Source organism: Sus scrofa, chromosome 11 (assembly GCF_000003025.6).
Source record: "Sus scrofa isolate TJ Tabasco breed Duroc chromosome 11, Sscrofa11.1, whole genome shotgun sequence".
NCBI lineage: Eukaryota > Metazoa > Chordata > Mammalia > Artiodactyla > Suidae > Sus > Sus scrofa.
The window spans coordinates 23,596,926-23,609,486 of record NC_010453.5 but is presented as its reverse complement, the minus strand read 5'-3'; the positions used below and the strand labels follow the sequence as shown (position 1 = coordinate 23,609,486).

The window sequence follows — 12,561 nt, the reverse complement described above, 5'->3', positions numbered from 1 at the left end:
TCATTTCACACAAAATAGAAAGCATCCATTTTTAAAACACTCACAGCCGTCAAGGGTTTTAATTGAGCAGAAAAGCATACACAGATGTAGAAATATTTAGTCCTAGCTGGGGTGCCTCACAGTCGTCTTCAGAAATCCATTTTCACCAGGGATGCTTCCATTTAAGACAGGAGTGCTCACTGAAAAGCAAACCTACAATGTAAAGGCGCTTGGAACATTATTGAACAAAAGTAATTTCTAGGGCAGCTGGTGCACTGCATTTTAGCCCTGCTTTGATTTTATCCGCATTTGTCAATTAATCAACGTGAGCCTTGTAAAACACGGTCTCTTATTAGTGGAAACAAGCAAGTGCTTGCAGACTTTGAAGGAAAGGTCGCTTAATAATTTGCTAATTGTACGAAGATAGATTTGTTTATTTATTTTTTTAAAAAAGGCAGACTCTCATGACTATTCTGCATAAACAGAACTGTATTTAAGCTTAAACTTGCTAACTGAAATACGGTCAATGGTTGAGCATCTTTCTTTGTGTATTAAGTAGGGGAGAAAGACTAAGATGGAAAGGAATTAATCGAGCTTCAGGTTTTCGAAATTTATTTTAAGAAGCTTTTTGTTGTCACCTCTGACATTTCAGCGCTTCCAACCTTGAGGCGATGGTTATAAACGAATCAACTATATTTTCTTGGCAGACACGTGAAGAGAAAAAGAGACAAAGCAAGAGAACATGGGAAGTGGAGCAGCACAGAACAGCCGTGCGCAGGGGCTGTGTTCTGTTCCTTTTTCTTTTTTCTTTTCTTTCTTTGCCTCAATTCATCCTTCACGCCCCTCGATGAGATGTCAGCTCCCTCCTTCTCACTGCTGGTTGATTTTAAGTTCAGCAAGTGAGAAAGAAGCTGAGTCCAGTGCTCCCCTGGGGGAAGCCAGGAACACTCGTCACCTCTCCTTGCCACCAAGAAAGCGCTTTCACTGCGTGGCACAGCCTTACCCCCCCCCCCCACCCACCCAGGGCGCACAGTCACGGACCCAGAGGAAGTTTAAAATGGGGAACATACCTTGGAGAGCAGTTTCTACACTGGGGTCTGCAGGGCTGAAACGAGAAATCCGTACCATCTTAGAAGGATAAGTGAAACTTAGGACGAGGGAGCATGCCTCGAGGCGGGTGTCAGAGTAAGAGTTTTGTACAGAGTTTACAGGGATGACGTTCCTTGAATGGAGATGGCTCTTGGCAGCCGGGCTGGGCAAACTGCTTTGCTGCAGGGCTCCTTTTATAAGAGTTACCAGGCCCGGGTTGCTCTCTGCCTGCTCAAACTGGCTTATCAATCCATTCCATTCCATTCAGTTACTCGTTCTAAAGAAGTCATTATTTCAGGCACATTTCCCTAAGCAGATGCAAACGCTCTTTTCCTGGGTGAGACTCCCCTGGGCAAAATTAGGTTTCTGGGAAAAGGGTCAAGGAGCAGTCAGACAAAATAGCTCCTGAGGAACAAGCCTGTGGTTTTAGGGGACACTGTTACTCGCGGAGGCCACAAGTCAAATTCTGGACACTGCTTTGGGCAGTCAGGTTGAATCTGACAGGGCCAGGGATGGGAAGCAAAATCCTGGTATCTGCAACCAAAGCTGCCTTTTGTGATCATAAAAGGTTTTTTTTTCCCCCTCCCAGCTTTATCAAAGAGTAATCGACAAAGTTACGTAACGTGTGTATAAACACGATTTGGTGTACCTATGATGAAATAAAAATTCGTACTGTAAGGCAAGATGAGAAAAATTTAAACATAGCGTTTTTGCTCTGCCCACTTGGGCTTCCTCCCTCCCTTCTTGGGGGCCCCGTGCATCTGCTTTACGCATTCAACAGACACCCCTAACCCCTCAAGGGAAGAATGCCTGTTCAACACTAAAGATCAATTTCTCTTCCTCTGGCACCAGCCATGTAATTCCTTAGAAGATATCCTTCCTTTCTCAGTCCTGTAAGGGGTCAGGTGACCCACCACCTGCCTTATACATGCAGACAATCTCTGGTGAATTTTATGTACAATACCAATATCTTCCCCTTAAAGATAGCAACTAGTACAGAATAGGCTAGTCTGATGACTGCAGAGATAATGGACGTTCTCATATTCTCTTAAATACTCATAACCTTACTTACTTTCTTAGCTATGTTGCTTGTATTCTTATGTTACTTGTATTGTGCTGTATTACTTATATGCTGCCTATTTCATGTGATTTTTATTTCTTGCATTCCCAGATGTGGGGACTGAGCCTTTGATACAAAATAACGATGACCCGGGGACTTGAAACATTTGACTAACTACACAGTTCTGGAAGACCAGGGATGGTAACAATGTAACTCTAGATGTGGGAAGAAACAAGAAGGAACCATTTCCTGGACCATAACAGAGTCTCAGTCCCCTTCCTCATCAAACTGGGCTTTGGGGGACTGGGAACAGGGCCTAGACCAGTAGCAATACATTGAGTGACCTATCAATGAAACCCTTGCTTCGCCTGGGAGAGAGCATTCCTAGCAGACTGGGACACACCGGTCCTGGTGTGCTTCTAAAACCTTGGTCAACGTTAAGTCTGAATAGGAGGGAATCGTAAAGAATGTTGTCACCATCCAGTTCTACGAGACCCAAGTCATTAACTCCTGCAGTTGCCAACCTACAGTGCACATTGAAAGGAATTCGGCGCCACGATCAGGATGAAGTACTTGGGGCTCTAGGAAAACTGGCAGAACCGACCCTTAGATTGCTAAGGACGTCCAGGAGAAAATTTTACAAACTCAGTTCCTTGCATCTTCCCACACTGAGAAAAGCACTACAACCATTAGCCATATTGGTTCTTGGCAAACGGCAGCAACCTTCTACCAAGATGTGTGCTCGGTTGCAAGCACCCCCTTCTCCAAAATCACGTATATACTGATTTTGCCCCTTTCCCTCTTCAGAACCATTCTCAGAGCTTTCTGACCGTCTCCCAGGCTCTAATCCTCAGGTCAGCCTGAGTCAAACCTCCATTTCTTTCTTGGATTGATTAATCTTTTCCATCAACACATATATATTGAGAAGCGATTATGACAATAAAGTTAGTTAAATATCCATCACCTCACATTTGTGTGTGGGTGTGTATGCGTGTGCGTGTATATATGCGTGTGTGGTCGGAAGGGTTTAGTTTTTTATGGAAGCAAACCTCAGAGCCAAAAAATAATAGAAAATATCCTTGTCCAATATTTCTAGCTAAAAGCTGCTAATCAGATCCTAATTTCTTAATAAACCTGTAGTAAGGGAAAAGTTACTATAAAGTATCTTCTGTTCTCATCTTATCTAACAAATGTGGATTTTTTTTTTCTTTTTCTTTGGGGGCCACACCCATGGCATATAGAGATTCCCAGGCTAGGGGTTGAATCAGAGCTGTAGCTGTCTGCCTACGCCACAGCCACACCGGATCCGAGCTGCATCTGTGACCTACACCACAGCTCATGGCAACGCCAGATCCTTAACCTACTGAGCGAGGCCCGGGATTGAACCCTCAACCTCATGGCTCCTAGTCAGATTCATTTCCACTGCGCCACAACGGGAATCCACAAATGTGAATGTTTTGAAACACTGTATTTTTTTTCTTTGAGTCATAGGGGGAAACGTCCCTTTTATGTTCATGTAATATTTGCTCTTGTTAATCTCGGCCTCAGTTACCTCACTTCTCTATATGTCAAGATGCTTTTCAAAAGAGAAGATGAGAGGGAAGTGCAAATGCGGGCAAGGAAGCTGCTTGGTGAGGAGGAGCTGCTCCCTGGCAGGAGCTCTTCCTACCTAAAACATACAGACCATATTAAGAAGCCACGGTTGGGGGGGGGGGTGGAATGAATGGCTGGCGATGGCGGGTTTTCATTTGTTTCCTCGACCTCTCAGAATACTGTAAATAAGTTTGTGCATTCCAATTCAAACAGTTCCATTATCTTGGAGGTCTTAATCATTTCTAATAGCAGTTTCCGAAGCATTCAAAGCTTGCGCTTAAGGAGCATTATTGGCGTTCAACGTAGTCATACTGCATTAAAGCAGATTTACGAGCTTGTTCGTGGTTATCCTTGATCATCCTTATTTAAGAGTGAGTCGGGGCTGATGAGGGGGCTTAAGCATCCTCCTATGTTTTAGCCTGTTAGTCATGCTTCACCAGCACATCTGGCTCTGCCGGGCACCCTCGCGCTTCTCCAAATGAAACCAGAGCTGGCAAGGCGAAGGGGAAGGAGTGGCAGGTGGCATTTAACCAGGGGAAAAGGTTTACAAGGGCAGCCTTGTTTTAAACTGGATCCATGGTTTTCGTTTCATTCGGGTATGGTAGGGCTAAGGGATTAGGAGATGCATGTCATTGAAAAGAGAGTTTGCTACTTAGACTTACCAAGAGGAGAGGTGTGCAAAGGCCAACATCAGCCATGCAGGGCCACATGGGGAGGTACCGGGGTTGGTCAGGAGCAGAGGAAATAAGGGGGCAAAGAGCCTTTCCTATGGTTTTTGCAGGGCCATATGGTTTAACAGTTTAAATAATGGCAGTCGGTTCTGGGGTTTAGAGAGGACTCCCAATTGTCCAGTCCCTGGCCCGGCAGTGATTGAGAGCAGGCTAGTGTCCTGGACTGTTGGAGCCCTGATAAAAGGGGGCAGGTGGGGGCACAGCCTTGGGACTGGTTTTCCTGCACATCAAAGGTATGCTCCCAGGCAAGCTGTCTGCAATCTCTAGGGATTAAGTAACCTTGGGAAGGGCAGTGCCTCTCTGGCATCTGCAAGACTCTAAGCTGTCAAAATACATCTCATAAGATACAGAAGATAAAAACATAATTAATACAAGCCTATCCACAACACTGCTGCAATAATCCCAACAATAGAGCTTCTCAAACTTTAACGTGTACAAGAATCATCTGGGTGCTGTGGTAAACTACAGATTCTGATTCATTAGATGAGTGGGGCTTGTGATCCTGCACCTCTAATAAAGAAATTGATGATGTTGGGACTATGCTGTGAGTAGGCAGGGATTCAGGATATCCTTGAGTCACCTTGGTATTTATCCAACGCTGCTTTGAACTGGATACTGCTAGGCCCTGAATATCCAGACTCGGCTTGTTTTGCTGGGACAATACCCGCTGCTCTTAGGAAAAATGATGCCAAAGTTACAGGTAAGGGATCTGAGACTCAGGGTGGTTTAGGAACTCGCCTCCGGTCACTTGGCTAAAAGTCAGAAGATATAAATGTATCTGACCTACAAACCCAATTTGTCCCCACCACAATACAAGCACAGATGGTTCCACGCTGATGGAAAATACAAAGACTCTGTTGGTAAAGACCTCATAAAATATAAGGTCTGTGGACTTGAATCATGGCCCATTTACAACTTGACTGTGGGAAGAAGAGAAATTCTGAATGGGGTTCATCATCTCAGGACCAGAAATAATATTCATTATGGCCATTCAAGAAACATTTTAAATGGGATTCCCTATCACCCTAGGGTTTTTATTTTTAAAAAGTGACGCATGTACGTGGGAAGATGCAGTAAATGTCTGCCTTCCTCCCATGCACCTCCATTTCCACTGCAGAGAGACAACTCCTGCTAGGTTTGTGTAGCCTTCCAGAAATTCTAGGCAAAGAGTACCCTTCTATGCAAAGAATCAACTTTTTCATAGAAATCCATTGATCCAGTCATTCATTTTGCCATGAGGAAAAGCAGTAAATAAAACACAGAATCCAGCCTGCACCCGACATTCTGGTGGGGGAGCTAGATCATAAACAAATATATGAAATAGACATGATGTCAAATAGAAACAAACAGTAGGGAGGAAACTGCTGCTGGTAGTGGGGGTGGTTCCAGTTATAAATGCAGTAGTGGGGAGTTCTCACTGCAGTGCCGTGGGTTAAGAATCTGACTACAGGGAGTTCCCTTCGTGGCTCGGTGGTTAACGAACCCAATTATGATCCATGAGGTTGTGGGTTCAATCCCTGGCCTTGGTCAGTGGGTTAGGATCTGGCGTCACCGTGAGCTGTGGTCTAGGTTGCAGATGCGGCTTGGAACCCGAGTTGCTGTGGCTGTGGTGTAGGCCAGCAGTTGTAGCTCCGATTCCACCCCTAGTCTGGGAACTTCCATATGCCTTGGTTGTGACCCTAAAAAGCAAAGAAAGAAGGAAGGAAGGAAGGAAGGACGGAAAGAAAGAAAGAAAGAAAGAAAGAGGGAGGAAGGACGGACGAAGGAAGGAAAGAAAGAAAGAAAGAGGGAGGGAGGGAGGGAGGAAGGAAGGAAGGAAGGAAGGACGGACGAAGGAAAGAAAGAAAGAAAGAAAGGGAAAAAGAAACTGACTGCAGCTGCTCGGGTCACTGCAGAGGCATGTCAGGATCTCCAGTCAGGAGCTGTGAGTTAAAGGACTGGCATCGGCCACCACTGAGGCTCAGATTCAATCCCTAGAGTGGGAGCTTCCGTATGTGGCCATAAAATAAATGAATGGATGAATAAATAAATAAACAAATAAATAAACAAGCAAGCAAACAAACAAACATGGTGGTGAAGGAAGGTCTCCTTGAAAAGAGGGCATCTGAGCAGAGACATAAAGGAGGTTATGCTCTTCCACGTTTACTCTTCCTTCAGCAGTACATCTTAGAGCCCTTGTCATATGAGAACTTAAAGATCTAAAGATCCTCCTCAATCTTGCAATGGCTCCACGACACTCCACTGTTTGCATCGACCACAACACTGCTGGGCATTTTGACATTTCATGGAGGCCATGTGTTAGATTAATCCTGTTATTTGATTTGTTAGGGGGTCATCTGAGTGGCTATAAAGAGATCTGGGGAGTATAACGCCTGATGATGTAAAAAAGGGACTTCGATTAGGTGTGAGAAGCTGTGGCTGGAAGCCCTAGAGGGCCCCTGGACCAGGTGACCACGTCGTCACTGAGTACTTAGTGAACTGCTTCGTACGAGCTTCATATGAGCAGTTTCCCTTTTCCTGCCACATCTTAGGCTGGGCTTCGGCTGGGCTATGTCCACCAGGCACAGGAGAGAGGTCCAGGAGCTTCTCTATCTGGAGGCCAAGGTGACATCCTACTGGCCTCAGTGCCAGGCTACGTGTCACCCCTGCAGAGTCAAACACAAACCCTCCAGGTGACGAGTTTTTCACATTCCCCACAACGGAAGCACAAGCAAAAAGTTTTTAGGGATTAGTTAACCCTCTGGGCTCTGAGTACCATCTCCTCCCTTTAGAAAAAAGCACAGAAGTTTCCTTAAAATAAAAACGAACAACAACTACCTACCATACCTATTTACACGGCTACAGATGTTTAGCATCAGGCCACGTGACTCAACAGATTTCACACTTAATGAAAGATTCATTTATTCATTTCACTATTATCTGAGGCAGTACCTGGATCATGTCAGCACGCTGCCAGGCTCTGTATGAGGAGTAAATTATCAAGGCAGTATGGTTCCTCCCCTCATCACCTGCTCGCTCTTAACAAAGATGAACAAGGGAAAAAAATACTGTGATTGAAAGTGGTGCCAAGATCAATGCAACAGGCATTAAAGACAAGGGGAGGATGCTATGACCCATAGGAGACAGAAACAGGCAGACTGAGATACAAAAGGGGTCCTGGTTGAGATGTAAACAGGTAGGGATGGAGGTGGAACCAGGGGATTCTGGAATGGGGTGTGTATGTGTGTGTTGGGAACATGTATGAATGAATGGCAAGCGAATGTACCTGCACTACAAGCAAAGGCCCAGGTGAGTGGGAAATGCAGGGATTATAAAGGGAACATGAAATGGCCTGGTAGAGCTTCAACACAGAACCCAGGGACTGGCTGCAGGTGAAAGGACATGTCAGCTGGAGCAAGACTGGCAAAGGCTTCCGAGGTCCCTACCTTGTCAATAGACATGAGTTTTGAAAGAAATCAAGAAAAGCACTATCAACCTCTTCTTCTTTTTGTTTTGGCTTTTTATTTGGCGGGGGGGGGGGGGGTCGGGGGAGAAGGTATTGTGTACTTTGGTTTCACAAGCTCCGATTCCAGTGATTTTTAAAACCAACTTCATAATTATCAAAGTAATACATGTCTCTATCTTAAAAAGGCAAGTAGTATTATAAGCCTATCATCAAAACCAGCCATTCCCCAATGCACCTGTCCCCACCACCTCCTCCCGCTCCTCAGAAATCACTTTTTTTGGTGGTTTGCTTTTATGATGAAAGATGATGATGTGCCAGAGTGAGTGGTCTCCTACTCAGCTAAGAGTTCTGCCCCAACTGGTTGCTCTCAGGTGGTTAATCTCTGGGCTGGCTCAGGCCAGGAAGACAAGCCAGTAAATCTAACCAGCCATCTCCCTCAAGGGGGCTGAATCCCTTTCATGGGAAAAGACAAAATGTTTATCTTTGAATTCTGATATTTGATTCCATATATTTAAGTAATGAGTGTATATATTGAGATCTGAGAGTTCTTTTTTTTTCTTTTCTTTTTAGGGCTGCACCTGCAGCATATGGAAGTTCCTGGGCTAGGGGTCAAACTGGAGCCGCAGCTGCCAGCCTACACCACGGCCATGGCAATAACGGATCCCAGCCACATCTGCGACCTACACCTCAGCTTGCTTGCGGCAATACTGGATCCTTAACAGAGCGAGGCCGGGGATGGAACCCACATGCTCGCGGACACTGTTGGGTTCTTAACCCCCGGAGCCATGATGGGAACTCAGAGATTTCTTAAATGATCATGCTTAGAGATCATCTAATGTCTTTTTTTTTTTTTTCACCTTTTCTAAGGCCACACCCGTGGCATGTGGAGGTTCCCAGACTAGGGGTCTGATCGGAGCTGTAGCCACTGGCCTACGCCAGAGCCACAGCAACGCCAGATCCCTAACCCACTGAGCAAGACCAGGGATCGAACCTGCAACCTCATGGTTCCTAGTCGGATTCGTTCACCACTGTGCCACAACGGGAACTCCTCTAATGTCTTACTACTATGCAAAAGGAGCAAAAGTGGACTCTCTTACACCATCACCACCTCCCAGCAAGCGTTTCACCCCCATGTTTCCCGTAGATTAAATAGTAACTCGGGGGAAAGTCGCTTTTCCATGTTTACATGGTCTGTCCTGTAATACCACTGACCACTGAGGAACACAGTCTAGCTTGTTCAGTCTGGTTTTTCCTGGTGTTGTCTTTGTCTTCTTTTTTGTGTATGCCTGTCACCAAGTTTTCAAAGGAACGAGAAAAGCCCTATGAAAACCCTTTTTTATGTGATCTGGTTTTCCCTCCAGGAGCCTCCCATCGAGTCCATCTGGGCTCCAGGTTTCCCAGGCCAGCTGCCCACCTGTTGTCCTGGGGCTTCTTTTTAACACCATCTTGCGAAATCCCTGTGCCTCTCGCCTGTGCTGGGTGCCCCGCCTCCTGGATCCCATGGTCTCCTCTGTCTTGGGTTACATCCTCATTTTTGTGCAGCTCATTCTCTAGTTGCTTCCTGAGAAAAGGTACATGGGAGGTAAATTTGTTGAGACCTTCCTGGCGCGGCTGAAAAACGTCTTAATTCTACTCAAACTCCGTTGCCCTCAGAGTTCTGCAGCCTTAACTTCATTGTCTCCCAGTTTTCAATGTTGCCATCGGGAAGTCTGGGGCCACTGGCACACCTGAGCTTTTATCTGCGACATGCTTTATTTCTCTGGAAGGTTTAGGAATCTTCTTTGTACTCCCTGATGTTCTGAAATTTTATAGCAAAGAACCTTATTGAGGACTGTTTCTTATCCACTGTGCTGGGCACCTTCTTGTCCCTTTAAAATTGGACACGCCTGGGAATTCCCATCGTGGCGCAGCGGAAACAAATCCAACTAGGAACCATGAGGTTGTGGGTTTGATCCCTGGCCTCGCTCAATGGGTTAAGGATCCTGTGTGGCCGTGAGCTGTGGTGTAGGCTGCAGATGCGGCTCGGATCTGGCATTGCTGTGGCTGTGGTATAGGTGGGCAGCTGCAGCTCCAATCAGACCCCTAGCCTGGGAACCTCCATATGCTGTGGGTATGGCCCTAAAAGACAAAAAGACAAAAAATAAATAAAATAAAATAAAATTGGAAGTGCCTAATGTGCTGATTTGAAATTTTTCCTGTAAATTTTTTTTTTTTTTGATACTTGTCTCCTCACCATTTTCTCTTTCTTTTTGTTTTCTTTTTAGGGGTGCACCTTGGGCATATGGAGGTTCCCGAGCCAGGGGTCAAATCAGAGTTATACTTGTTGGCCTACACCAAAGCCACAGCAATGCCAGTTCTGAGCTGCATCTGTGACCTATGCCACGGCTTGCAGCAACGCTGGACCCTCAACCCCTGAGCAAGGCCAGGGATCGAACCCTCATCCTCACGGACACTATGCTGGGTTCTTAACCTGCTGAGCCACAAGGGAACTCCTCCTCACCATTTTTTTTTTCTATTTTCTCTTTTTGAAATACCTACGATAAAAGGCTGTACCTTGTGGGCTGATTTACTGCATTTTCTATCTTTCTCCCCCAGTTCTGGGTCCATCTTTGCCTGTTAATCTACTTTCTATAAAGTTGGCTTGACTTTAGCATTTACACTTCCCAATCTTTTTTTTTTTTTCACTCTGGGTTTAATTTCCATAACCTCTTTCTTGTTTTCTGATTGTTTGTTTTTTAGAGAACTTACTTTTTGTTTCATGGGTATAACACTCTCTCCCATTTTTCTGAAGGCAATAAAGGTTGTTAAAAGCTCCTTTGCTTCTTGAACTATCTGTATCATCTCCAAACTCCCCACGCCCTCAACCTGTTTCTCTCTCTGCTTCGATCTCTATATTTTATTCTTTTTTTTTTTTCTTTTTTAGGGCTGCACCTGTGGCATACTGAAAGTTCTCAGGCTAGGGGTCAAATCAGAGCTACGGCTGCCAGCCTCCGCCACAGCCACAGCTGCGCGGGATCCAAGCCATGTCTGTGCCTGCACCACAGCTCATGGCAACACCAGATCCTTTACCCACTGAGCAAGGCCAGGGATTGAACCAGCATCTTCATGGACACTAGTCAGATTTGTTTCCACTGAGCCACAACAGGAACTCCCTATTCTATTTTTTATGTTGGGGGTGATTCTTAAATATCTGGTGACCCTCTCACTACTCATTTATACTTAAGACATTCACATATATATGTGACATTTATCACATATATTATAGATAAAGAACATATAGGATTCATTTACTTTTAAGAACAATGGAGTCCCTATACGACTGACTGGAATCCCTGAGAGGAGGCAGCCCTCTCTGGGAGGTAGCTGGTTGGGAATCCAGCCATTTCAATAGAGACTCCATATGCCAGTCAGGTCCTTTCTTTAAGGGTCTCTAGATAAGAACCTTAAAATCCCTTCTAAAGAGCCTGTCCCTGGCTACAGGTGCTCTGGGAGCTATGCTGTAGGACAGCCCAGGAGGGTCTTATCTGTTCAATCTACGGAGCTTTGCTTAACTGAGCTGTTCCCCTCTCTATCCTGAGCCCTATTTCCCTGAGGCCAGAGCATCTCAAATTCAGTTGAGCCTGGAGCCTCCAGCAGGTAGCAGGTGTGAGGGTGGAAGAGGAGCAGGGCCGAGCTCTTGCATGCACTCTGTTCCACTAAGTACTGCTAACTGCTTTGTAACTACTGTTAACCAGTCCCCCTTTCGTAGACTCACCCTCACCCCATTTCTAAGCACCCTAGGGTCCCCTAGAATGAATCTGCAGGCTTCTCTCCGTAGCCCTCAGCCACTCTCCCTCCACCACTGAGCCATCTTCCCAAAGTGTGCTGACATCTCTTGTTTTAATACCACTTCCACCTCCGTTTGCTCTCACTCTCATTCTCTATGTCCCTGTATAATTTTGGGGTTCTTTGCTGCAATTTTAGGGAGGTTTTTGGAAGAAGAAGATATAAATGCATGCGTTTAATCTGACAGAACCACAAGTTCTCAGTCTTAGACATCTTACTTTGTACTTATGTACTTACATTCTTCCCTCTAGCCTAGTTACTTTATCCAGGGAACTTTAGCTATTACCCCAAATCAACTACAAACTACCTAACAACTACTCTCGGGCATACCTGAAAGGAGAATGCCCAAAGCATTTTAATTCCCTGTTAGTGTCTAGGGAGCACCAGGCCAAGTGAGTTGAACTCCTTTGTGCATTTCTTTTTATACCATTTCATTGCTGTCTTGGCTCTAGAAATTTGGACCAAGAGCCAATTTGAGGCAGACGTCTCAGCAATTTTTAAATAATAGGGAGGGAGGGAGGGAGGGAGGAAAGGAAGGAGGGAGAGATGGAGGGGTGGGCGAAGAAACAAAGAAACAGACATCAAGAAAATGATTTTAAAAAAGAATAGGAAGAGGATTGATAAATAACTGTTTTAAGAAAGGCTATGAAAGTTTATTAAATAAAAGGAACTGAAGGAGCTCCCATCAAGGCTCAGTGGTTAACGAACCCGACTGGTATCCATGAGGCTGCAGGTTTGATCCCTGTCCTCGCTCAGTGGGTTAAGGCTCCGGCATTGCCGTGAGCTGTGGTGCAGGTCACTGATGTGGCTTGGATCTGCCATTGCTGTGGCTGTGGCAT

The 12,561-nt window shown here is 45.4% G+C and overlaps 1 protein-coding gene across 13 annotated transcripts in view; it reads right to left on the bottom strand.

Annotated features, from left to right (window-relative positions):
- ENOX1 (ecto-NOX disulfide-thiol exchanger 1) overlaps positions 1–12,561 on the bottom strand; it is a 660,000-nt gene that overhangs the window by 285,277 nt on the left and 362,162 nt on the right. For 6 of the 13 annotated variants that reach the window (XM_021065349.1, XM_021065348.1, XM_021065350.1 and 3 more), the window contains one exon: positions 9,312–9,458. The exons of 4 other annotated variants lie outside the window; for them this stretch is intronic. In XM_021065349.1, coding sequence (XP_020921008.1) covers positions 9,312–9,399 — 88 coding nt within the window. In that variant the 5' untranslated portion in view covers positions 9,400–9,458. Of the gene's footprint in view, positions 1–1,049; positions 3,352–9,311; positions 9,459–12,561 lie in introns of those variants that run through there. 3 more of the 13 variants (XM_021065361.1, XM_021065360.1, XM_021065347.1) reach the window with 3 other exon arrangements.